The sequence below is a fragment of the Trichosurus vulpecula genome, chromosome 8 (assembly GCF_011100635.1).
Source record: "Trichosurus vulpecula isolate mTriVul1 chromosome 8, mTriVul1.pri, whole genome shotgun sequence".
NCBI lineage: Eukaryota > Metazoa > Chordata > Mammalia > Diprotodontia > Phalangeridae > Trichosurus > Trichosurus vulpecula.
The window spans coordinates 76,983,670-77,010,586 of record NC_050580.1 but is presented as its reverse complement, the minus strand read 5'-3'; the positions used below and the strand labels follow the sequence as shown (position 1 = coordinate 77,010,586).

The window sequence follows — 26,917 nt, the reverse complement described above, 5'->3', positions numbered from 1 at the left end:
AGAAGATGTCTGGATAACTGAAGTCTCCTATCACTTTTATATCAGATTTTCATGCCAGGCTTGTTATCTGTCTTTTGATGTATTTCACATTTATTTCCCTCTTTCTTTTTCTTAGGAATTCCTCTGGAACACCTCATTTATTTCCTCCTTTCCAGTGATCTGTTGGATATTCCCACAACATTATCACTTCTATTGATCATCATCCAAGTACTCTTATATCTTATTTTCCCCTACTTTGATTCCTTAATTTCTTCACATGAGTATATCTTTTTAACATACAATTCTATGACCTTCTTTATTGATTCTGTTTTCCTTTTTGAATAAGGTAGACCTTTTCAGAGTCATATTCCAGTCATGATTCCCACCTTACCAAGTTTCACTGAGGTGAAATATGCTTTTTTGTATTGGGATATCCACTTCACTTTCCTTATTATTACTTATACTTTATATATTTGTGCATAAATCCCTAAGACCATAAGATTATAACTTACTTTTTTCTTGGATTTTTTATCTTTTATGAATTATCAGATATTCCTATTGCTACTCTCTGTGTTGAATTTGTTAGCCTTTGAGATAATCTAACTTGGCAGAGGTGTGTGGACAGTTTTCTTTTTTATTCCAGTTAAAATCTTTCTGAGCATATTTGCCGGAATACAGTAAATATGTACTTGTCAACCTCCTGGACCAAAAGTCTGTCATTCTTTTATTTTAAGCTGTCATCCAGGAATCTAAATCCCATTCTTAACTACCATCTTAATCAATTGTTCACTTCCCAAGTCTGCCTTTCTCTTCTGAAGCCCATGCCTTAAATCAGCAATTCTGATAAAAACCCAACCTGTGTCCCTAAGGCCTAAAGTTTCTTGCCCATGACTTCACAATTCCTAATAGTGCTTTCTGGGTTTCGTATAGCAGCATCATTTGTTCTTACATGAATCACCAGACATGATTTCTCTTTTAAACTAATACATATCATTAAGTTGGAGTACTTGTTTTTATTTCCAAGATGCGTTGCAGATAGTTAGGTGTCAGTAGCTAGCCATCCTAATGTACTTCAGGATTCACGCTGCCTTTTTACAGAATTGTGCACACATCAACAGAATAGAGTCGATGCTGGAACTTGGAGCTTTTGAATATCTTTCTCTTGTTGTTTAACCTATTCAGTTACGTTGTTCATATTCTCTTTCTCTTTAAACTTAGAATTAGGGGTATGTAACAACAATTCATTTTTCAACCACATACTCTATATTCTTAAACCCTCATCCTCTCTTCGTTTTTGGTTCTCTTCTCCATCAGAAGGACATGACTTGTCACTCTCCACACTTTATCTATTATTTTTGACTTGGAGTGTCAAGGAATACACGTTTGGGACTGTGGTAAAGGGTAGGAACAAGCATGGTGAAGCTTCTGAGGAACAGCCTACCTCTTTGCCACTATATCAGGGTGAGGTAACCTTGGGTAGTCACTGTGTTCTGGCCACTGACAAATGGGAAGCATAGTAGTCAGCGTACCGGTTTTACTGCTGCTTTCTACATCCCCACTCCCATTTGATGGACTTGGAGATCTGATTTTACCAAACAGGTATCAATCAATCAGTGAACAAGCATTTATGAAGCACCTATTATATACATGGCCCCCATAAAAGTTCTCCCAATGGAAAGAATTTTATATTGATTCCATTTCAGCATTTGAATAGGCCAAGAATAAATCTTTTCAATTGACTTTTAGGATGTCAAAATTTACATTTGTATTACTGTTTCCCCCACTAGCCCTTTACAGATCCATCACTTCAGTCTGGTCAAGATGATTCCTTTAGGTATCTTCAAAGCCATTGGCCCTGAGTATACCTCCTTATCCCATTTACCTGGGAAAAAATTCTGTTTCAAGGAAATTCTTTCATCCTCTATTTCAGCCTTCTTAACTAGGTCAACAGAAAGTAAATAGGGTTTTTTTCCTGTTTGTAAATTGAAAAAGCACACACACTACATGATGAATCTGATCAATAAGTACAAAAATGACGAGTGTCATTAATCCATCTCCAGAGCCAGGGGCCACAGTTCATTCCCTAAAACACACCACTTATAACTCCTCACATTAATCAGTCTTTATTTCCTTACATGCTGACACATAGGTGAAAATTCAGTTTCTAGTGCTACCTGTTCTCGCTGGAAGTTCATTAAAAATCATAAGATTTTATAAAAGCCTTATTCCCATCATTATCCCCATCATGTACAATCTTAACAGTAAAAAGGCTAGAGTCAGGGAGTAGGGGCTGAATGAACAAAGAAGGTATCCACATAGGAGAGGAATTTACAATCATTTGGCTTAATGGTTCAGTCACTGATGTGTTTCCTCCTCCTCCCTAGTTATCAGGGAGTTCGAAGAACAGGAAGAGTCTCCAGGAACCTAGATTTGATTATTACAACTATGAAGCTCGTGAGCTTGACATCAGCGATTGTGAACTTCCTCATGTCATTGAAATCTATGACTTCCCTCAGGAATTTCGCACCGAAGACCTCCTACGTGTCTTCTGCAGCTATCAGTGAGTGTTCTTGCATGTTTGGGGGTGGTAGGGGGGCTTGGGTTAAAGATATTTTGATAAGCCTTCTTCAAACACTTGTATATCTTCAGTTTTCCTAAGGATGACTACAGCTTCAAGTTAACTTATGTCCCTAAAGTTTAGAATTTTTTTTTCTACCAATACTGTCATCAAAAATAATTCTCCACAATTAATGACTTTTCAAACTCTTCCAAGCTCCTTAAGATACTGGTTAGTCTTTATAGACACCCTGTGGCTCAGATCATTTCTCACTCAAAGATCTGTTACCCTTAACTTACTCTCTTTACATTTGCTCCTTTAAATGGTGGAATGGTTTCCAATTGGCCATGCTATTTTTTCTGAGCTCTTAAAGGAGTCCAAACTGTTTCTTGTAGCATGTCTGTTGATCTCACTATGTGTCTGGACTCCCATCTCCCCTAAGTTTGCCTTAAATTTTTCTGACTGCTTCTTTTTGGCTTCCACTAAAAGGCTTGCCACTCCTACTTGGATAGGATCATGCAGCTATCAAATACTTTGCTTAGATTTCTTCATCCTGAGCATACCATTTTCTCCCATATCTCTTTAAATTAACTGTCCTCAACTTGACTCCATCATTTTTTACTACTCTCTGCTAAACCTTGTAAAGATTAGTGTGGGAAAAGATTACTGTAGTGGTTTGGCCCTGTATCTAGCTAGGACTAACAAATTTTCCCCCCACAGAATATTCTGTAGTGTTGAGTTCAGTCTTTTTCTAAATAACTTTGTAGTAAAGAATTTTATTCTTTTGTTCCCACAAATCCCAAAGGATCTCTCTGCTTCTTTACCTATTCACATTTAAATTTAATCATTCCCTTAAGAACCAATACTTCAAGTCCTTGAATTATTTTTGTTTTATTTCTCAGAAGTTTCTACTACTTTTTCATCTGCTTTTACCCTGCCAGTTATTTACTTTGAATATCAGTTCTTTTGATTATATTCACAATTCTTAATTTTAACATTAAAGTGCCATCTATTTCTTATCTGGTTAACAAGTATTTATTTAAAACCTGTTTTTTTGATAATACTTGCCTCTATCTTCTCTTCCCAAATAAGTATTTTCCTCACTCTCTCTGTCTTTAATTTGTTGAGTGTTTATCAAGTGCCTATAGTATACTTTTTGATTCTCTTTGTGCTGTGGGGGATTCAAAACCAATATGATGACATAGATCCACCCCTCAGGAAGTTTGTAGGCTTTTCAGGAAGATGAGGCATCCACACATAAAACAAAATATGATTAAGTGCTGTATTGTGAGTGGTACATCTAAATATTAGAACAGTGTAGATAATTGCTTATACTACTTACTTTGTAAAAGATATTTTTCTGAAAGATTTTGTTAATTCTGTATGTTTCTTCTGAAAGGGTAGAAGAGTGCCTTGCTAAGTGCTAGTTACTAATGTTGCTAGTAGGTTAGCTGCCAGGAGAGGGGAGATGGGAGCTTTCTTAGGAACCCTGGCTAACACAGTAAACAGATAGCTGTCAGTGACAGTTTGCAGGCAGAATAAGAGTTGGGAGTGTTGTCACATACTTTTTTCAACTTGGAGACAAGGAAATATTGATACAAAAGAAATTCTCGCCATGTCATATAGAGCACATAAGGTATGTTTTTCTGCCTGAAGTGATTGCCAGCTATATCTAACACACTATAAGCTAGTCTACTAAAGAAGGTAAAGGTTTGAAGTCCATCTGAAGTACATACACTTCTATCTTATTAGTGATGATAAAGTTTTCTTATATAAAATGAAAAATAATTCTAAAGCAAAATTATTTGGGGACAAAAGGACTAAAATCATTGTTTAGAGTTCGGCAAGTCGAAGATCGAGACATCGAGGAAAGAGAAGAAACATTTTCTCATTGGAACTCTATAATAGATAGATTTATCTTCAAAGAATAATTTGTTATACTCTGAAAAAGTACCATCCCATATTCCGCAGAACACTAAGGGATATTCACAGGCACAAACCAGTGGCAGAATTGTATTACCATCAAGATGAAGAGATCTATTCATGATGCTAGACCTGACATAGCAAGTGAAAATGTGTGCTGTCACAACATGTCTTAAGACTGTATCTCCACCAGATGACAGAGAGCTCCCATTAGAAGTACTCCATGATAGATATAGATATAGATGTACACACGCAATAGAAATTGGCATGGTTGCTGGGTGGAGTGGAGTACTTAGTACTACCTAGGTGAATAATGTTTAGAATCTCAGCTGCCAATGTAGGAATACAATAGACCCCTCCTTCCCTCTGCTTGGAGAGGGTAAGGGTGGAGGTTAGACATTGGAGAGCTACTCTCAGACCTTCCACTGTATTCACTTCATCATTTTCCACCCAGCTGTTCTCCTAGATTCCAAGGTATATAGAAAATCATTATTCTGCAAGATGAATTCAGTTCTGTAACTTGTACCTCCTCAACTAATTTCCCACCCTGGCTACAGGACTGCATCATGTTCCCTCCCACTGGGTACATACCACCATCACTGTCACTACCACTTGCTCGCAAGTCCGTGCGCATGCGGGCACACACACACACACACACACACACACACACACACACACACACACACACACATATATTTCATCTTCTCTTTTTATATTGTCTCCCCCCATTAGACCTTGAGCTCCTTGATGGCAGGGACTATCTTATTCCTTTGTTTTTTTTGCATCCCCAGCATTTAGCACAGTTTCTGGCACATAGTAGGTGCTTAGTAAATGTTTATTAACTCTGACAACAAAGTATAGATAGCAAAAAATGGTTCTTGAATTCAGGAAAGTAAAATCTGATAGGTTTCACTGAAACTTGGTGAGAGATTTATGACTAGAATGTGATATTAGAAATGTATACATTGTTCAAAAGGAGATTCAATAGAAAGGAAGCAGATGTAACACCACATAAAAAAGTATGTGTTTGCATTCGAGAACATGAGAGTAAAAACACAAAAGAATATTTAATAGATATTATTATAAACATATATTTATATATAAATATATATTATATAATATTATAAATGTTTAATAAATAATAAATAAATAAAAATAGAAACAGTATTGTTATATGGTCCAGCCAGGTAGAGAATATAGATGATGTTTTTCTAAGACAGACTATAAGACTGGCAGGGGAAGCAAAATTTGGTGATAATTTGGGTGGGAAGAGAATTTGGCAATGCAAGCATCTGCTAGAAGTTTCATTCTTTTAAAAGCAGAGCATCTGATAAATCCTTGACTGGTCTTGCTGTTAATTTATTTTCTCATAAGGTGGAGGAAGCAACAAAAGGAATTATTGTGGATGTTTTAGGATTATAGCTTTAAAGTGTTAAGGAACTCAGAAACTGTCTAGTCTCTTCCCCCACCCATCCCCATTTAACAGATGAAGAGTTTGAGGCCCATGGAATTGAAGTGACTTGTATGTGTCACAGGTAAGATTTGAACCCAGACCCTCTGACTGCAGACCTGTACTGTACCAAATTCTAACAAACGAGAAAGAAGTTGTTGAAGTGGAAATGGTAGGAACTTTGGGGAAGGCAACCAGATCTTGAGATTCCTAATAGCAAGGGAAGGGAATGCTAGGAAAAGTGGAGAAAGAGGAAAGAGCGCTGTGATGCCATGGTCAGAGACTCTGAAGAGAGATACAACTCTTGTAGCATAGGAGAGTCTTAAAAAAAAAACATTGAAAACTCTGTCAAAGAAGGGGCAGTGGGGCACACAGACAGGCACACAGGTGGAAACCTGTGTGCCAGTATAGCATGCTGTCTGATGAGCTTACATTTTTAAAAGATATGTCCAGAAGATGAAGGAGGGGGCATGTGACCAAGGATAAATACAAAACAGTGACATAGCCTAGCAGAAGAGAGTCCAAGAGGCTACAGCCAAGAACAAAGAATATTTTCAGATGTACTTGGAGATTAAGAAAAGGATAAAGTAGGCCCATGTGTTGGAGACATCATAATAGAAGGCAGAGCCACTTAATTTCTTCTTTCCCTCCCCCCACTCCCCACCATTTTCTCCAGCAAGGAAAAGGGCATTCTTACTAAGATGTGGAAATCATGTGATAGGAGAAACATCTGGAGGACCTAGAGATAATTGAGCCTGGAAAGGAAGGAGGATGGGGGATGGGGGGTGGGGGTGGGGTCGAGAGACTAAAGAGACTGATGGTGATCTTGACTGTGAAGAAACTGATGTGTTCTCTCTCTGTTGTGTGAAAGGCCAGAAGTAGAAGTAGTAGTGGAGCAGCTTGGGGTATTAGTGAGCTCCTGTGGCTGGAAGTCTTCAGAGAGGGATATATCCCTTGATCAGGGATGTTTTAGAAAGAACAATTTCATGGGCCGGGAGGCTGGATTGGAGAGCTGCTGATGTTCTCCTCCTTTATGTGGTTCTGTGATGGGAGTTTGGAAAGGGGGCAGATGGCAGGTGGGGCCTCGATTATTTAAGTCAGGTCTTCATGGAGGACATGAGGATGGAGTTGGATTTTTAAAAATGGCTGTAGAAGAAGGAGGAGAAAATAGCTTGTGCAGAGGTTTCAGAGACAGAACTGACCATGCACTGAATCATTTCAGTTAGGAGTTTGGGAGATACATTTGTGTTGATGAGTAATAAAATGAGAATGCTTACTCAGGAAGGGTCCAGATTATCATGGTAAGCATAGAAATTGGGCTGAGGAACTTTGACTTTGCCCTGCAAGCATTTGCAAACCAACTTGCATTTTTTGCATAAAGCAGTATGTTAAGAAGTTAAATCTGTAGATGCTGTATTCAGGAAGTAGCAGCCTCTCTCTCCTTGGGAGTCTTATGTCCAAAGGCCTCTTTCCAGCTTGGTTGTCGCAGCAATTCTTTTTCAGGTGTGGTATGAGCTAACATCCCTTCCAACTTTGAGATCCTTTATGTAGATTAATAAAAGAGAGATTGAATGAAGGAAAGACAAAAGGCAGAAAAAAGCAGGAGATTGTTGGTAGTGATACAGGCATTAAATAATAAGGGCCTCAATTACTTGGCATTGATAATGGAAGAGATTGGGTGGATACAAAGGGCTTCTTGAAGGCCTAATAGACAAGATGTAGTAAATGAGTGGGATGAAGGAAGGATGGATTTAATTTATCATCTCTATGCAGATGACATCCAGACCTGTACTTGGCTGCCAAAGTGGTTTTTCTAAAGCATAAATCTGACCATTCTCCACTACCACCTCCACCTTCCCACTCAGTGGCTCCCTATTATCTACAGCAGGACTATCCAAAATGCAGCCTGAGGTGTGATTTATTCAGCCCACCTACAAGCATAGAAATGTACATAAATGCTTTAGTAAATGAAGCTGAGCTACTGCAGAGCTCTCACCAAAATGGCAAATCAAAATATATTGTCGTTTCAATAAACACCTAAGGTTGGACAGCCCTGATCTACAGAATAAAATATAAATTCCTCCATTTGGCATTTAAAATTCTTCATAATCTCACCTTTTCCTACCTTTCTTTCTAGTCTTCTTCTATGTTAGTCCCTTCCACAAACTCTATAATCTGGCTTCAGTGGTCTACTTGAAGTTCCTTGAACATTTCTGGTTTCCTGTCTCTGTGCCTCACCTTAGATTACCTGGCTTTCTTCAGGATGCAGCTTCAGTGCTGCCTTCTACAAGAGGCTGTCCCTAATCCCTTCTACTTCTAGGCCATTCCCTTCTCAGATCACCTTCCATCTTTTCTGTCTTGTATATATCTAGTTAATTACATGATGTCTCCCCTCATTAGAACATAAGGTCCTAGAGAAGGGGGGCTACCTTTTCTTTTTATCCCCAGGGCTGAGTATCATGCCTGACACATACTGAGTGTTCACTAATCAGTTGACTCCATATCCAGCCCTAGTCTCTTTACTGAGCTCTAGTCCTTCCCCATCGGCTGTCTGTTGCACGTTTCTTTGTGGTGTTGTTGTTTTATTCTGAAATAAACAAGCAAAGCCAATTAAATGGGCATTTTCTGTAGATAGTAAAACAGAGAAAAGGGATTTCACGAGAAACTGCAGGTCTTCCTACGTATGTAATAAGTCCAACCTGTAGTTTTCAAAGCTGTCTGGCTTGTCTGTGCTCCTTACCAAATTTCCTTCTGTTCTCTGCATTTAAAAAAAAAGATGCATCAATTATCTGCTTGTCTTTCTTTTTTTCTCTCCTGTGCATATCCACCTTGACTTTCCGCGCCTCCCGATATTAGAAAAAGAAAGCCTTGTAATAAGTCAGTCAGCCAACAAACATTTATTAAGTGCCTACTTAATGGTAACTATTAAGTGTCTAATAAAAAAGTGCTTACTTAGCACTGTACTAAGCACTGCAGGTAGAAGAAGAAGCAAAAGACAGTCCCTGTGCTCCAGGAGCTCACATTCTAATGGAGGGGACAACAAACAAACAGATATGCTTGAACATGCTAGTGACAGGGCAAATGGGAAGTAGGTAAGAGACAGTAGGCACTGGTATTAGGAGGGAGGCTTCCTGTAAAAGGGAGGATTTTGGTTGGGACTTAAAGGAAGCCAAGGAGGTCAGTAGGTGGAGATGAGGAAGGAGAACGTTCCAGACATGGGAGAGGGCCAGATAAATGCTGAGAGCCAAGAGATGGAGGTTCCATGGAACAGCAAGGAGTAGAGTCAAGCAAAACAAATTCCCACATCAACTGTATCTGAAAATGTATGTATGTCTTATTCTACATCTTGGGCTTCAGTACATTTCAAGCTGTAATCTCTTACCCAGGATGTTCAAAACAGAACTTAATATCTTTTCCTCCCAACCCATCTTTCTTCCAGACTTGTTTGTTATTGTCAAGGGCACCACCATCCTTCTACTTACTCAGTTCACAACCTCGTAATTATCCTTGCCTCCTCAATCTCCCTTACCCCATCTATCTAATCAGTTGTTTATGCTTCCACAAAACCTTTCATATCCATCCCTTTCTCTCTACCCATACAGCCTTCAACCTAGTTCAGTCCTTCATCACCTCTTGTGTAAATATTGTAATGCCTCCTAATTAGTCTCCCTGACTCTGGTCTCTCCCCAGTCCTCCAAACAGCTTGTCAAAATGGTTTTCCTAAAGCATCAGTTTGACTATGTCACTCTACTATTCAGTTAACTCTAGTGGCTTCCTCTTGCCTTTGGACCAAATACAACTCCTCCATTTGGAATTTAAAGGCCTCACCACCTAAAGGCTCCAACCTTTCTAGCCTTTTTAACACTTTCACACTCTACGTGGTCCCAACAAACCAGCCTTCTTACTGTTCTTCATTACAACCTTCCATTTGCTGTTTCTGTGCTTGAAGAATAGGGCTGAAATCCCAAGCCTTGAGAAAGAATCTGCTCTCCAAAGCAGAAAGTAACAGTTGTGCTTCCCAGCTCAGGAGCTGAGACCACTTTTTGTAACTCTAGAATTGGCCCTAGAGTTAGCGAAGCCTGGCTGTGGTTCAGAAGGAATCTGAGAGACCATGTCAGGAATCCCATTGTGCTCCAGATTAGAGGGGCTGCTCAGAATTGAGTTTGGTCATTAGTACCCATGTCCAAGAATTCACCAGCGTGGACTGTAATGATAGATACCATGATGTCTAAGCCCACCTGAGTTGTACCAGGGTGTTGAGTATCTCACTTTGGTAAGCTACATCTTGAGAGCCATGATTCTTGTTTGAAAATATTAATTTAAATATTCATGACTTTATGTATTGAATTGATGAGATCCTAATTCTGAACATGTAAAATAGATCAAGGAGTCTAAAATATGTTGCAATTTTTTTCAGTGTCAGTATTAAAGGCACATTGCTTATAAAATACATAGCAGATTTTAAAAACCAATTTAATCCTCTCCCAAAAGAGGTATTTTCTAAGTTAGGCCATTGTTAGTGAATAGCATATGTTAATTCTATTGTCCAAGTACTTTTATTTTAGTCTTTAAGGGATAAACATTTATTATTTGTTTTCTAGACTTTGCCAGAGAAAGACTATAGGCCCTTCCCATCACTTTCAAATATACATTTCAGACTGTGGCAACAAGAATCTTCCAGAAATTATAAAATTTATCTTTTCATCACACAAATCTTCTTGGATAGATTGCTATCATGTTACTGAAGCTTTCCAGAGAAAGACCCTCTCCAGTCTCTGTAGTAACTTGAAGTGCTTAATCATTTTTGCAGCAAGGAAATCCTTTTTTTCTTATTAACCTAAATCACTTTAATTTCCTTTTATCTGGTTTTCCTCAAAGTGGTCTTTTCCTGAATGGATGTCCTGAGAGTAGGGTGTGGGTAATGCCTAGATTGGTGTGCTTTTTAAAGTTAATCCAGAATCACCTTTTTGAGAAAGCAGGAGGGCAGATGCCAGATTTATGCCTTCAGACTTTTGAATTCACTGAGTGCTATAGAATCCTAGAGTCGGAACTATAAGAGGCCATAGAAAACATTTAGTTCAACCCCTTCCTTTTATTCTTAAGAAAAATGGAAGCCCCCAAAGAAAGACTTGCTCAGAGGCATGCAGCTAGTTATGGCAGAGCTGGGCCTAGAACCTGGACCCAGAGCCATTGTTTCTACCTCCACAACATCTCATCCCCATCCGCAGATCTCCACTCACATCCATCACCCTAATCCAGGCTCTTACCACCTGACTGTTATAGTAGCCTCACTATTAATAGACTTACGTGCTTGTTGCAATAGCCTTTTAACTGCTTTCTCTAGTCTCTACCTGATCCAGTCCATTCTGCATACAGCTGCCAAAGTGATTGCCCCAAAGTTCAGGTCTAAGCATATCATCACCCTGCTCAGTAAACCTCAGTAGCTCCCTGTTACCTCTAGTATCAAATATGGTGGCATAGTGGATAGAGTGCTGGGCCTGGAGTCAAGAAGACTTTAATTCAAGTCTGGCCCCAGATACTTACTAGCTGCATCACCCTAGGCAAGTCACTTAACCTCTTATTGCCTCAGTTTCTTCGGCTGTAAAATGAGGATAATAATAGCACCTTCCTACCAAGGTTGTTGTAAGGATCAAATGAGATATTTATAAAGCACTTAACACAATGCCTAGCACATTGTAGGTATTTAATGAATAACTTCCTCCCTCCCTCCCTTTTTCCCTTTCTTCCCTCCTTCCTTGCTTCCTTCTTTCCTTCCCTCCCTCTCTGCTTCCTCCCATCCTCTTTCCTTCCTTTTTTTCCTTCCCTCTTTGCTCTCCTCTTGTCCTCCCTCCCTCCTTGTCTCTCTCCCTTCAGGCATTTAAAGCCTTTCACAACCTGGTTCCATCTTGCTTTTCCTGACACATCACTCCCTTTTATGTATACTATGTTCCAGCCAGATTGGCCTTCTTATTTTTCTTCACACATGGCACTCCATCCCCCCTTCATGCCTTTTGTACTAGTTGTCTCCCATGCCCAAAATGCACTCCCATCCCTCTTCCTCCTCCTAGCATCCCTAGCTTCCTTCAGGGCTCAGCTCCAAGGCCATTTCCCCCATGAAGCCTTTCCTGATTCCCCGCCCCCCCCCCCAGTTGCTGGTGTCTTTCCCACAAATGCTTTGTGTCTGTTCTGTATACACTGATGTGTGTTTGTACGTGTAGTCTGCCCCTCCAGAGACTGTAAGCTCCTTGAAGACAGAAATAGTTGTCTATCTACACCCTAGGACAGTGCATGGCACAAAACAGGTGTTTAACCTTATTGATTGATTCTGCCTGGCTCCAAAGTAGGCAGCCTGTTAACTTCTGCCAGATGGCTAACTTTCCTCTGCTTTGTCTTCTAATCTGGTCTGGCATCCATTTTATATTTTATTTCCCTTTATCATAGTTCCTCTGACTTCATCATAGTTTTTACTGCAATAGTACGAAAGAAAAAACAAAAGATGCCTTTTAGTTGAGCTGCCTCATCTTCATTATTTGCTTTTTGCCTTTTTTCTATGAACTCCATCTTACTGTGTAATCTCTCTATGCCCTTGAGCCTACATTTGCATTAAATCCAAATAACCTTCCCAGTTCACCCCCTCCCCGTACCTGCTGTCCACCTCTCCCTTGTCCCCTGCCCACATAGTGCATTTAATGTATCCCCTCCCCAGGGACTTGTGAGGATTAATTAGTTGATGTCTGTAAAGTACTTGGGAACGGCAGATACTCCCGGGTGGTGCTCTGTGAGGACATTGTTGCTTTTAAAATTCAGCTACAGCTTCTGTTCCCCAAGCTGCTTTTTTTCTGTGTGTTATTATCCACTTTTGACTTTATACGAGATGGGCTCTGTTTCTTTCCCTTCCTTTCTCAATGTAACGTGTTTTATGAGACTTTATAGGAGCTTAATAAATGTTTATCAAATGAATAAAACTCTTATCTTATTTTAAGGAATAAAATTTGCTTTCTTGTGTTGCAGAAAGAAAGGATTTGATATTAAATGGGTGGATGACACACACGCTCTAGGAGTGTTCTCCAGTCCGATTACAGGTATTTCTCTTTTATCCATTCTTATCAATTGAAGGAACCAGGCTTGTTTAGCCAGAGAAGAGAAGACTCAGAGGAGACATTAGAACTGTCTTCAAGTATCTGAAGAACTGTCGTGAGGAAGAAGATTAAGCTTGTTCACATCGACCCCAGAGAATAGCTTCCCTAAAAGGCAGATTTCAGCTTGATGTTAGGAAGAACTTTCTAACAGTTAGACCGTCTGAAAGTCAAATGTCTGGTCTCCAAAGGTGCGGAGTTCCTCCAGCTCAGTGGTCTCCATGCAGGGGCTGGAGAGGCCAGAGGGCCACTGGGTTCCCTTCCAGTCTGATTCTCTTCCTTTCTTGCCCTCCCTTTCCTCCTGTAATATGGCTGCCTTTATTAGTTCTAATGCTCATTTGGATTTCTCTTCAGACAGTAGGGGCTCTAGGACAACTGCAGGTTTTTTAAAGTGGTATCTTGGCACATTGATCTTAGATGATAGTGATACAGGGAGAGGAATCCTTCTGAAGCTGGTGGAAGGTGTTACGTTTACTTACTAATACCTAGAAGAGATATTTCCACAGTACTTTTGATGCTATTTCATCACCATAAGCAGCAATGAAATCATAAATCTGAACACCTTCCCCCCAAAAAAGCACCAGAAGTAATTAAATTGTGGTGACCAGAAGACCCCTTGGAAGCTTGTAATAGCCACACTTTTTTGTTGTCATATGCCTTCATGTATGTGAGCAGCCCCATGAAGGAACTGAGAGAGTGATCTTTAGACATTAGACTCCCCCTACCCTCACCCTAGACTCCCTTGAGGCCAGGATCTGTTGTGTTTGTATCCTGAGTACCTAGTATAGTTCCTGTAATATAATAGGAATAAAGAAATATTTGTTGAACAAGTGAATAAAATGGATACTCTCTATTACTTCCCCTAAATTTTTTTTTTTATTTCCAAGCAGTTCCTTCTGAGAACCAGCTTCAGCTTTTTCTTTACTTCATTTCATTCTTACATGTTCATGTTAAAACTTCTCTGCAGCTCGTGATGCCCTGAATAGTAAGCACATGATGGTAAAAATCCGACCCCTATCTCAGGCCACAAAAGCAGCGAGAGCCAAAGCAAGAGCTTGTGCTGGTGAGTCGGCCCCCTTGGGTGCCTGGTTTTCTGTCCCTGTGTCACCGATCCCAGAGCTGCAGGGCTGCCCCACTCTGAGGCCTCTGTCAAGTGAGGAAGGATGTCTGGGGCTCTGGTGGGGTTGTCGAGGCAGGCGTGCCCTCACTCCAGCCTGTCCTTCTTTGTCTCTGCTAGATCCAGGTCTGGCTGAGACTGACTGGTTTAATGTAATCACTGCATGAAGTTGTGTTATTGCAAATGATGAAGCCAAGTTGTACTTCACAATGTTAATTTCCTGTGATGCTCATCTAACACTGGTATTAATTACTGCTGATGCAGCCCTTGTTAGTCTATTTGGTATGTTAATTACTGTGTTAAATCACTTAGGACTGAGCTGCTTACTCCTTCACTCCCTCTCCCTCCCTTCTTCCTCCTTAGAGTTTCTCCAGCCAGCCAAGGCACGTCCGGAGACATCAGCTGCCCTGGCCCGAAGGCTAGTGATCAGTGCCCTTGGGGTGCGGAGTCAGCGGACCAAAGCAGAACGGGATGCCGAGCTCAAGAAACTGCAGGAAGCCCGTGGTGAGTTGGAGAATTGATTCCTCCCCTAGCTCTTTTTAAGAACTTTTCTGGAGCATCACTGAGGAAAGGAGAGCAACCTGTTTCGTTTTGCCATTTCCCTCCCTGTGAGAGCTCTGGAGGGTGATGAGATGGTTCTCGTGCTGATATTTGGGAGAAAGGCATTCTACAATCTGCTCGCCAGTTTTATACCCAGCCAGATATTCTAATCAATGCTCCTTGCAATTTTTTCATGAGATATGTATCAACCCTCTAGATAACATCTATGGTTCTTTGTAAAGCATAATAATGTCTTCCCTAACCTTTAGCAAGGACTTTCTTGTGAAGTACATTTCCAGTGGAAATCCTACCTCGAGCATGAAAGGAAATTTGCCATGGTTTGTGCTCAGCACATCCGTTATATCACTGTGACCTAATCTTATCAATACTCAGGTAAGAAGTAACAGAGAAGGAAATACTGGCATTTCTGTTAACAACTAGAGAGAATGATAATGATTTTTTTGGGGGGGGCTGAGACACCCCTCAATATTTCCAGTGTGTCATGATCTGGAGTTCCTGTCTTCTAATTTTTTTCTAGTAGCTAGAGTTCTAGGAAATGTTTCTAGTCCACTGTTAGATTTTTTCTTTCCCCACAGTTGGGAGCTGAAGTTAAAGTCTGTCTCTTTCCCTTTATCGGCTGTTGACTTCTTCGTAAAGGCTTGGGATTCTGGCTTGGCTCCTAAGTACTTTTTATTGACATTTAAGGTTTAAATAGTCTCATTGCCCCAGCTTAGGATCTGGGGAATCTGTGAAGGCAATTTATTCTGAGAATTCCACTTACCAGAAAGTAACTTCATTTTTCCATTAAATGAATTGAAGTTTCGAAGACCTTGTTTATTGCTGGTCTAACAAGGCCATTAATACTTCCTGTCCACTCTGCTCTGGTGATAGGCGCCAGCTTGCAGCCTCTCAGCTGCACTGACCAGATAACCAGTGACAGAGTGTGTCATGGCAGGTGCTGAAGTTTCAGAGCTGAACCCAAACTGTTTTTGAAACCTTAGTGATTGTAATGAGCTAGTTGTGAGTTGTCTACTGTGCTCCGTCATTGAAGGCCTCTTGGAGACTCTAGAGGCAGGAGAGAGGTTTCCTGTCGATTTTGTGGAGGCAGTAACTAAAGGGCCATGTGGAAAACAGTCAGGCTTGTTAACCCTTTACTTCAAGTGGAATGTTAACCCCTGTGCTGTGTCATTTTTCTTTGTAGATATTTCAGTTGGCAAACATGAGTCTTGCCCAGCCCTCCCAGTCAGCATCCTTCACTTCTGGTTTTCCTTTGTAGGACTACAGCAGGCAGTGCTAGCCATAGCCCTATCAGTACCTTGCCGTGCAAATTATGTGTAGATGATGTGGACGTAGGGGCTGGGCGGGAGGGAAGCAAACATTTTTTAAAGCACCTTTTATGTTCCAGGCACTGTACTAAAGTGCAGCTATTATCTTGTTTGATTTTCACAACAACCCTGAGGCTAAGTGCTGTTACTGTCCCCATTTTAGAGTTGAGGAAAGAAAAGCAAATAGTGGATAAGTGACTGGCCCAGGGTCACTCAGCTAGTACGTGTCTGAGGACAGGTTAGAATTCCTGTCTTCCTGACTCCAGGCCCGGAGTTCTATCCACTGTGTCACCAGCTGCCTCTAAAAAGGCCATTGTCTTGGTGTAGTGACTGTGACAAGTTTCTTTGTGGTGGTACTGATGGTCTAAAAGATGTGTCTTTGTAGACTCTTCCTTATTTTCTAGAAATGATCCTAATCTTTGTGTCTGAGAACAGGATTTTTGTAGGAGGATTTTGTGTTGTAGTAAAATCTCCTCCCTTACTGGCTCTGTTCCAGATTAAGTAGATGCCATTGTGTTTCTGTGGAGCCCCAAAATGTCCACTTATCAGCATCCAAATTCAGGCCCTAACCTTCTCTTTGATGAAGATGAGAGAAAGCTCTAGGAAAAATGGAAACCCACCCAACACTCTTTCCATCATCTTTTTCTTCAGCCACAACACTTTATATTTTCAAAACACTGATCAAATCCTACCACTGTCAGGAGACCTTCCCCCCACCCCCCATTCATGGGTTAAGAAAATATATACCTCCCTGAGGCATCATAGAGAAGTAGTTTCTCTTTTCATTGCTGCCCTGCAGATTAAAGTTAAAAGTACAAAACCATAAAAATCCCATCATCAAGCCAGGTTGGATGAGACCTTGAGGCCATATCATGCTTAACCCTTCCCTGGAAAATGATAATCAGTTCTGTATTGAAAGACTCCAGAGGAAGAAGTTCCACAACTTCCCTTGGTGTGACCACTTTCAGCTTCTAACAACTTTTACGTCTAACTCAAATTTGTTGTTGTTAACCTTTTTCTCCCTAGTTCTGTCCTTAGTGGAAATAGAGAATCCTTGTGAAGACAGACTTAGGAGTGGGAACAGACCTGAGTTTAGCAGTCAGAAAGTCTGTGTTCTGGTCTGGTCTCTGCTTTTATGTGTCTGGGTGGCCATGAGAAAGTAATCGTGCCCCAGTTTCCTCATGTGCAAAGTGGGCATAAAAATACTTGACCTGCCTCCCTGATGGAGTTTTTGTGAAGATAAAAATGAGCTGGGGCATGAACATGCTCGGGAGAACGGGCCTCAGCTTTCTCCTCCTAAAATGATGCGATCGAATTATGTGATTTACAGAATCCCTTCGAGCTCTAACATTCTCTGATTCTGCCACCGAGGAATCCTATTCAAATGCCAGATGTCTTGTGATTGTTACTGGATGAACTTGTTGTAAATTCATTATCACAGTATTGACATCATTGTTACTGACATCCTCCCATCCTTATCCCTCGGCCTTCTCCAGACTCATAAGCCTTATTTAATCATCTTCATGCCTTGCTTCTCATCTCCTTTACACATTTTCTCCATCCTCTTACTATATACAGCCTGGACAGCACAAGAAACTGTCCTGTCCACGGATTCAGGATCTGTGGTTTTGAATAATTCATGTAGTGCTTCCTTATGCTATGAAGCCATGTGTGAACACCTGACTCAGAAAGAACTGCAGGACTTTCCCTATTCACCTTGGACAAGATCCCCTCTCGCACTGATTTGTGATAGCAGCCTAAACTTAGCCACCTGTTGTCTTCCCAAGCTTTCTAGACTTCTAGTCCACACTGCCCTCAGTTCTGCTGTTGTGACTGAGTTGTAGACTGGAAGAAAGAATAAAGGTCAGCTTTCATCACCCAGTCTTCCTAATTAAATCATTGATAATTTAAAAGCAAGGTCTTTTCATAGATAACTCTGGAGGTGCCTGTGATAGAATTATCGTACAGAATATCTGAGGTGGGAGGGACCCCGGAGCCACCGTCCGGTCCGTGCCCACATGAGACTTTCCTGGGTGACAGAAGGGGAGAGGCCAAGAGTCAAAGGACCTGGCTTCAGCCCCTGTGTCTGAGGTTTAGACCTCTGTGACCATCAACAAGTCAGCTCACCCCTCACAGCCTCTGTCTTCAGCTGTAAGATGAGGGTGTTGGACCACATGGAGTCTAAGGGCCTTGCAGCTCCAGAGCTCTTGTCCTCTGGTCCTTGTGCCACATACGTAACAAATGGTTATCCCCACTTGGCTTGAAGAACGCCAGTGAGGGAGGAAGCCCACTACCTCCTGAGGAACCTATTCTGTTTTTGGACAGGTCGAGTTATTAGGGTGTCCCCCTCACTTGGCACTTGAAAACATTTTTTCTTTGTATGAATTCAATAATCATCAGCAAATACAGATATTCAAATATACACATACTTATAAAGATTATATGTGAAACTGAAATTCTGTTACATAGTTTGTATTGAAGAGTGTGTATTAAACTTAACTTGATGACAAGATTGCCCTAATTGTTTGTGTTCCCTTCTGAACTTATTTTTATTTTCTTCTTTGTAATTTTTAATTTAATTCTTATTATCTAGTATTCTCGCAAAAGCTGAAAAATGTTATTTTAACTCAAAAATAATGCATTCAGTAATTGAAAGAATTTAAGTTGTTTTTTTTTTAATCTTGAATTAATACTAGTTAAAAGAATTCCCTATGATCTTCCTTCCTAAAATATTTATTAAGTCACTCCAAGGTTCCACAGTCCAGGTGTTGTTTAGGAATATAGAAATCTAAGTCATAGCCCCTGCATTATGAAGCTTACAGCCCATTTGGGAAGACAGTTCAATTCTGTCTCTTCTATATGTAAAGCAAATAGACAGCCTGTTGTAGAGAGCTGGTCTCCGAGGCAGAAATAGAAAGGTCCATGCACGTCCGCTGACACAGTGGTTTCTTGACCTTGAGGGAACCTCTTGTAGCCCAGGTTACAAAATAGTTGCCAGATCTTCATTGGAATAAGAAATTGGCTCACCAGAAGTTAACGACAACAATGAAACCACAGGTCCAGGCCAAAAGCTCATTGTAAAGGGAGAGAGACAAAATTAGGTAGACACTGGCCCTTCCCTCATGGGACTCACAGTCTGATGCACAATAAATAGATTAGAATAATCTAAAAGCTCAGGTCAGAAGGGAACAGTTGCATCTGACTTGGACGTTTCCAGCAGGGCTTAGTTCTAATGTCAGCGTTCCTATTTATGCGTCCTATTGTTGGGCTTTGCTCAGGTGGATATTTACAAAGTTTTCTGTTCGTTCCAGTTTAGGTTGCTCATTATATAAATTTCAGTGCCTTTGTATCTGTCCCACCACATCACCAACACATTCAATCTGTGTCCTGCCCCCGCCTCAGGGTCTTTAATAGTTGTAATGAGCATCTCGTTTCTTCCATCACAATCAGCCATGAGAGTTCATATAGCTCTTGACAGTTCATACAGTGCTGACCTCACCACAGCCCTGAGAATATGTCATGGAAATATTTGCCCATTTTACAGAAAGGGAAACTGAGAACTAGACATAAATGATTTGCCCAGGGTCACAGAGCTAATAGGTGATAGGGCCAGTACATAAATCTGTATCTTCTGATTTCTCCAAGTCTCCCTCTCCTTTCCACTGAACCATAAAAGAGTGATGAAATTGTTTAACAACCTTGGCCTAGGAGCCCTGCTGAATACCACTTAGTTCCCCAGATTGATAATACTAAGCCATAGATAATCATCCTCTAAGTGTGACCTTTCATGGTTGTGTATCTCCCTACCTCCAGTATAACTGTTCTGCAAGCCGAACTACATTTTCTCAGCATATTGATAACTATCTAAATGCTTGCTGAATCAAAAATCTAAAGCCTTAGCCAAAATCAAGATAGGTCACATTTTTCCCCTCCCCTGGATCTACCCCATTTTTCACTCAGAGTAATAGAAGGATATTAGATTAGTGTGGTTGGACGTGTTCTTAGGAACACCGTGCTCGTTGTTATTCTGTAGGTGTTTGTGAATTGATTTTGTGATGATTTTTTTTCATTATTTTTCCCAGGTGTAGAAGTAAATCATACAGGTCCCATCCCTTTTCTCTTTTTAAAATGAAAACACTGGCCCATTTCCAATCTTTTGTGCCCCAGGTCTGAGGAATGGTAGCTAGTGACCTTTCAGTGACTTCAGTCAATTCATTTAAAACTAGGAAATGTATAAATCATTAGGGCCTGTTTATTTGAATGCATCAAGGTGCTTTCTTACATTGGTGCCAGTTCTGCTATTCTTTTTTCCTCTGTCTCTCCTAATCTGTCTTTTACAAAACTGTCCCTGCTCTTAGCTTCTGCATCACTTATTAAAATCACCGTGGAGCTCCACAGAAACAGGCAAAACAAACTCCCACCACCTTTTAGTGTTGTCTGTTATCTTCAGTTGGGTAAAAGGATAGCATTCTTCTTGAGTTTTCTATTTCACACATTTTCCTCTTTGTGTTTTCAGACTGTATTTTAAAGTGGCATTGGGGAGCACTTGGCTGAGAGCATAGAAACCCCTGGCTCCCAACATGGACTTTGGAAGCCCCTCTCTGGTCCTCCTTTCCCTTGTCTATAAAATGAGCATGGTGGCCTGAAGGATCTCTCTCCTTCAGCTCTGAGATTCTCTTATTCTAGGCCTACTTGAGCATTTCAGGATGTATTCACTGTTGCTTTGTACCGATTGCTAAGAGGGTTGGGAGGGTTGGCTTGTTTATTGGCATGAACCAACTAGTTTCCTCTCACACTTCCCATAATTTTTATATTCTCTTGAAAGATTAATGTTCATGAAGTCGCCCTGCTAGGACTCCTTTGCCTTTTATTCTACTTTCCCCTAAAACAGGTGTTCTTAATCATTTTTGTGTCATGGATGGACCCCGCTGGCAAGCTTTTGAAGTCCATAGACCCCTTCTCAGAATGTTTGTGGCTCACATTCCTATTGAAGTGAGTGCTAACTTTTAGTGAAGGATTAATAAAAAACAGAGAGAGATACATATTTACGGAATATTCATGTGTCTATATATGTATTGTATCTGTGTTGGTGTGTATACACACACACACACACATACATACATACATGTGTATATACTAGTACGTTTTTTCTCCTCCCCCTGTCCCCCAATTAAAGTTCATAGACTCCATGAAAATCTGTCCATAGATCAGTCCCTTGGTAGACCACAGACACTAGGTTAAGAATCTCTTGACCTCCAGCCTTTTAGAGTTTCCTTACCTTGATTGAAAAACTTGAGTTTTGAAAATTCATTTTTTGTTTATTTTGCAGGAGTCCCATTTACTGTTCTTGTAGTCTAGAATCCTTATCAACTTCTGCTCACTTTGTCTGAAGGTTCCTAACCTTTAATTACTTAATAAGCTCCTCTCTGTTAGAGAACTAGACCATTCCTCAGTTTTCTAAACAAGCCGGTTACAGCCATTACACTTAGATGCCGAATGTCTAGCTACCCTAGTCTGACCTAGAACTAAATCATAACCTCGGGGTTATATCCCCAAGCAGTCGTTTTCTGACAGGGAAGGAACGGGGCACTGATTGAACGGCCATTTGCCTTGATGAACTGCTCCTACAGGCTTGTTCCCATTTTTTACTTGGATATCTTGGCTGCTGTACTCAGTGCATGCCACAAGATGGAGCCCAAATTGCAGTGAATTCCTTTCCCTGTCATTGTCACTTGCTAGTCTGCAACCTGGCAGTGCTTTTGCCCCCAGAGTGTTAGAGCCAGAGGGGTAAAGGCAGGCTATCTCATTTCTCTGTATAGATGTAATTAAAAAAGTATTTTTCTTTATGCACTCTCTTTGATCTTCATACTGTAAAGTTCCTTCTAGCTATTAACATATTTAATCCTTTCAGCAGACCCAGATGGCAAATAATTGGTAACACTTGTTTTATAAAGTTTGAAGATGTAATTTCATTGGTGGAGGGAGCTCCCAGGTGAGGAAACTCAACCAATGCAGGTTGGCAACTTTTCTGTAACTTAAAATCTTAAAGAGTGGCCTGGAGCATTGAGAAGTTGAGTGACTCACCTGTAGAATCACACAACCAGTTTGTGTTAGAGGTAGGACCTGAACCCAGGTCTTCTTGTATTCAGGGCTGACTCTCTGTGCACTCTGCTGTGCTGCCTCTCACTGTCAAATTATAAAAAGACAGAATTAAGCCACTGCCCCCAAAATTGTGTTTTCAGTGGTCTTAGAAGCAACCTCAGTTCTCCACCATTTCTTGTGGTCATTATCATTTGCTGGATATTCATTCCTGCCCTCATCTACTCCCAAATTCCCCCATCAGTAATCTGAGAACATTGAACTTAGGAAATATTTTGCAGTAAAGGAATGTTAAGAAGGTATAGCCTATTCCAGTGTTACCATTTCCATTAGAGTTTAGTACTAGAGGTTTGGTAGTGAGTACTTAAACATATTCTTAACAGCTCACCCCAACCCTTGTGCCTCTTGAGAATAATGAGAGATGAATGTAAAACAAACTAACCCCAAATGACAGGCATTCTGAAGGAGGCACTAATAGAGTTGAGAAGCAGACTAAGAGAGGCAAAGGTAACCAAGCAAGAACTGATAGCTGAGATTTGCTGGAGTCTGATCCTAGTTCTGAAATTTATTTTTTCCAATATCAGTACTAAACATATGTGTACCAAATGGTATAGCATCCAAATGTTTAAAGAAGTTAAATGAGTTACAGGAGGAAGTAGTAAAACTATACTAGTAGAGGACCTCAACTTTCCCCTCTGAGAACTAGATAAATCTAACCAAAAAATAAAAAAGAAAGAAGTTAATGAGGTGAGTAGAATTGTAGAAAAGTTAGATATGACAGACTTGGAGAAAATTGAACAGGAATAGAAAGGAATATACCTTTTTCTCAGCGGTACATGGCACCTACATAAAAATTGACCATGTATTAGGGAATAAAAATCTCACAATCAGATGCAGAAAGGCAGACACATTAACTGCATTCTTTTCAGATCATAATGCAATAAAAATTATGTTCAATAAAGGGCCGTGGAAAGAAAGATTAAAAATTAATTGGAAACTAAATAATCTAATCTTAAAGAACAGGTGGGTCGAAGAACAAATCATAGGACCAATCAGTAATTTCATTAAAGAGAATGACAACAATGAGACAACATTCCAAAGTTTGTAGGTTGCAGCCAAAGGCATACTTAAGGGAAAATTTATATAATCTCTAAAATCACTTAAATAGAGAAAGAGCAGATCAATGAATTGGGCATGCAACTAAAAAAATAGAAAAAGAACAAATTAAAAATCCCCAACTAAATGCCAAATTGGAAATCCTGAAAATCAAAGGAGAGATTGATAAAGCTGAAAGTAAGAAAACCATCAAGCTAGTAAAAAAACTAGGAGCTGGTTTTATGAAATGAACCTCTTCATGCTTTCCCTTGTTTTTCTATAATATGACGTCTTCTTATTGGTGTTGCAGAGGCATTAGTTATGAATAACCATGTCAGGAAAAACCGGTGATTCTATTTGTCTTGGTTGAAATTTCCTTGAAAACTTGGACTGAGGGAAAGTCAATTAGTTGGTGTTATATGGAACCAATTTTAATATTGCCTGTCTTTACAGAAAGAAAGCGGTTGGAGGCCAAGCAACGGGAGGACATCTGGGAAGGCCGGGACCAGGCTACTGTCTGAACATCACCAAAAGAAAGGGATACTTTCACGAATTCAGAAGATTCCAGGCTCAAAGACCCATGTTGAGTTTCCTTTGTGTGTGAGAAAGACAGAGACTGTGGGTTCAGAGGGAAAGTAAACTTCTCTGTCTTGGTAGTTCTGCTTTCTAGACCTGGGAGGGAACAGTTTGGAATCATTCCATGTGGAAAATAGGAGGAAGTAGTGTTCATCAACTAGGAAGAAACTTGGAAGCTGAAGCTTCTTTAGAGTCCACTGGGCAAGAGAAGCCATAGATTTGTGAGCGATTTATCTATGAAGAGCTTAACCACCCTAATAGCAGAACAGAAGAAGGATAGAAAAGTCACCAGGGCCCCAGGCCAGAAGATACCAGGACCTTGTGAGGAAAGACGTAGGCCCTGAGAGACATCCTCCAGCACCTCTTCCAGCTGTGAACAGAGATGTCTGGACAGTCCACAGATGGAGGTGGAGAATCCAGTATTCTCAGGGTACCCAGAACCAGAATCTTAGTGCTGGCTCCTTTTTAATGATAAGTCCAGAGCCTCATAGCTGGCTGACAGCAGCACCTGTTATGAATGTTGGGTCTCGAGAGTTTCAGCTTTGCCGAGAGCCTGCCTGCTGCTGCTTCTGTCACGTGGCAGCTGGGGTGTGCCCACGGCACAATGGCCACCAGGGCCTGTGTAAACACTGATGTCATGGGGTAATAGAGATGCATTAAATCTATTTCCTGACATGGGTGGCTCTACTCTGTTTTGTCATCACCACAGCCATAGGGAGGGTGGTGCTGCAGAGGGAATTCCTTTCTTGTCTTCATATCATGAATACATATGATGTACAGGTTAAGTGGAGTTTTTATTCATCCTGCACCCTAGTGATCTAGTCCTATGTCTCCAAAGCCCTCTGTAACAGTGGTCTTTTCTGACGTGGGATTATTGTACAATTGTTAGCATTTGGCATTTGTGACTTGTAGCCCCCTCCTTCTCATCACCCGTCACCCTCTAATCTGTCATCCCACAGAAAGCATCTGGCACACAGCATGTTCTTAGTGTAATCATCTCAGCTTGTGCCAGCAGCACTTGGCAGGCAGCTAGAGACAATCCATTAAGACTAGAAGCAGCCAGGGTCAAGTAAACCCCTCTGGGCAGGGCCAGGAGACTTTCCTACAGGAAACAGAACAAGTCAGAGACCTCAGCCCAGACCCTATGCACCATGGAAGGGCCAAGCCGCAAGGTGCCAGCATGGCAAAAATTGTCCTTTCTTGGGGTCCTCAGCGAGGCCCAGAGCCCTGCTCCCTTGTGGCTTAGTGCTGGGGATGTGATAGATGAGCAGCACTGCTTGGGTCTGGACAGAGGAGGGGCTGTGGAGGAAGCTTTGCACAGATGTTCCCCACAAGGGAGCCTTCACCCTAACCTCATGCTTCTTGGAGCCCCCATTGGCCTGCATCAGGGCCATTTCTTTTGTGATCTGGTTCTTGGTTATCACTATCAGTGTCCATTGGTCTTGCTTCCTACCTACTTTCCCTTGTTTACCCAGCCTGCCATACCCTGTTTTTTCAGTTTTTGAATCACTCACTGATACTTCTAATTCTGATCCTTAATCCCTCTGTCTGTCTCCAACAACAACAATGCCTTCTCCTCCCTGTCTTCCCAGAACAAGCTTCCCTTCGGTCTTTAGCCAGATTTCTGAGACAGAAAACCTCTGTTTAGGAAATATCAGTGCTAGGCCTGTAATAGAGTGACTTCATCTGTGGTGGTCTTTCAAAGCAAGTGCCATGGAACTGTGTGTTCTCAGCTCTGCTGCCTCTTCCTCGGGGGCATCCTTTTTCTTGGCTCTGTTTCCTTAGAGTTGGGGTCTTTAGCACAAATAGGGAATTTTCTTATTCTTCTCGTTGAGGACTCTTGGCCTTTCCTAAGAGCACGTTAGCCTTCAAAGGCAGTTTCATTGTCAAAATGTGCGGTCTAATGCAGATTACATTCATTATCTGAGATGTCCTATATCCCCCTCTCTCAAAAAGTCACTTCTGCCTCCTTCCTAATATCCTGACTTTTTTTTCTCCTAGCATTTATCCCCATAACCTAAACGAGAAGAGGGATTTTCTTAGGCAAAAATCAAAAGCTCTGGGACTCTTCTCTTTCTTATACACATATGACTCTACTGACTTATCAGTAGGACACATGCTTTGAGTTTTTTCAGTAGTGGTGGTGAATCTGCACTTGCCTGTTTCCATTCCCTTTTTGAACAATGACATTTTTTTCAAGACCCAGTTTGGGTGAAGGACACAGGCAGAAGTCATGGAACAGGTTGACCCTATGGTAACCCTCTGCTATAACCCATTGCCTACCAAGTAGAGTCACCCCCAAATGGAATGGGCCTCCTTGGGAGGTAGAAGATTACTCCTCATGAGAGCTCTTCTAAGGCTAAGGTTAGATCACCACTTGCTGGGAATTTTGGGCACCTCCTGGTCAGGGTCGGACTAATGCCTGAGAGCCTGTCTAACTCTGAGACTATGACTGTATCAAGTGGAGCTAGCCATGGTGAATCATGGCGTTTAGCCCTGGGAAAGACTTCAGAGAGTATTTCAGGACAGTCACACATCTCCGCTTGATAAATGGGAAAACTCAGAGATAGTGCTAGCAAATTGCAGAGCCGGGATGCAAAACCAGGTCTCTGACTCTTCAATCCAGTGCTCTTTCCCTGTACTGTACCATTTCTGTTAGGGTCTGAGTAGATGCAGTCCTCTTTATATGCATACAGTGTTCCATCCTTATTCAGTCATTAATGTCTGGTGATTTAGTGTCTTCATGCCAAGAATTAAGTCCAGAAAACAAATATTCCCTGTTAGTCCTAAAATCCTCTGCCCACAGCTAAAATAACTCATCGCGGTTCCCAAAGCCCCGGAGGCCACGTAGAATACAGCTAAACTCAGCTTCTGAGGAGTGAGCTCAGGTTCCTCGTGCCTTAGCTTCATAGAGACTGAAATATGCTGAGGCTCCGTCCTCCAGCTTTTTGGGGTCTGTCTGGAATCTGGTGGTTGGCCTTTGGTTAACATTCCTCACCCAGTTATAAGCTGTGTTAGCCAACACCACCCCCTCCACATCCCCCCTCGTTCCTTTTCAACTTAGCCCCGTAACAGCACGGCCCTTGTGTAGCCTCTTCCAAAGGTTGGAATGGCCACTCC

At 41.2% G+C, this 26,917-nt stretch overlaps 1 protein-coding gene across 1 annotated transcript in view; it reads left to right on the top strand.

Annotated features, from left to right (window-relative positions):
* R3HCC1L (R3H domain and coiled-coil containing 1 like) overlaps positions 1-24,474 on the top strand; it is a 113,859-nt gene extending 89,385 nt beyond the window's left edge. Inside the window, exons 4-8 of the mRNA XM_036737198.1 lie at positions 2,364-2,539; positions 12,921-12,991; positions 14,013-14,108; positions 14,526-14,666; positions 23,675-24,474. Of these exons, the coding sequence (XP_036593093.1) occupies positions 2,364-2,539; positions 12,921-12,991; positions 14,013-14,108; positions 14,526-14,666; positions 23,675-23,742 (552 nt within the window). The 3' untranslated portion in view covers positions 23,743-24,474. The remainder of the gene's footprint in view (positions 1-2,363; positions 2,540-12,920; positions 12,992-14,012; positions 14,109-14,525; positions 14,667-23,674) is intronic.
* The last annotated feature ends 2,443 nt before the right edge of the window (positions 24,475-26,917 follow it).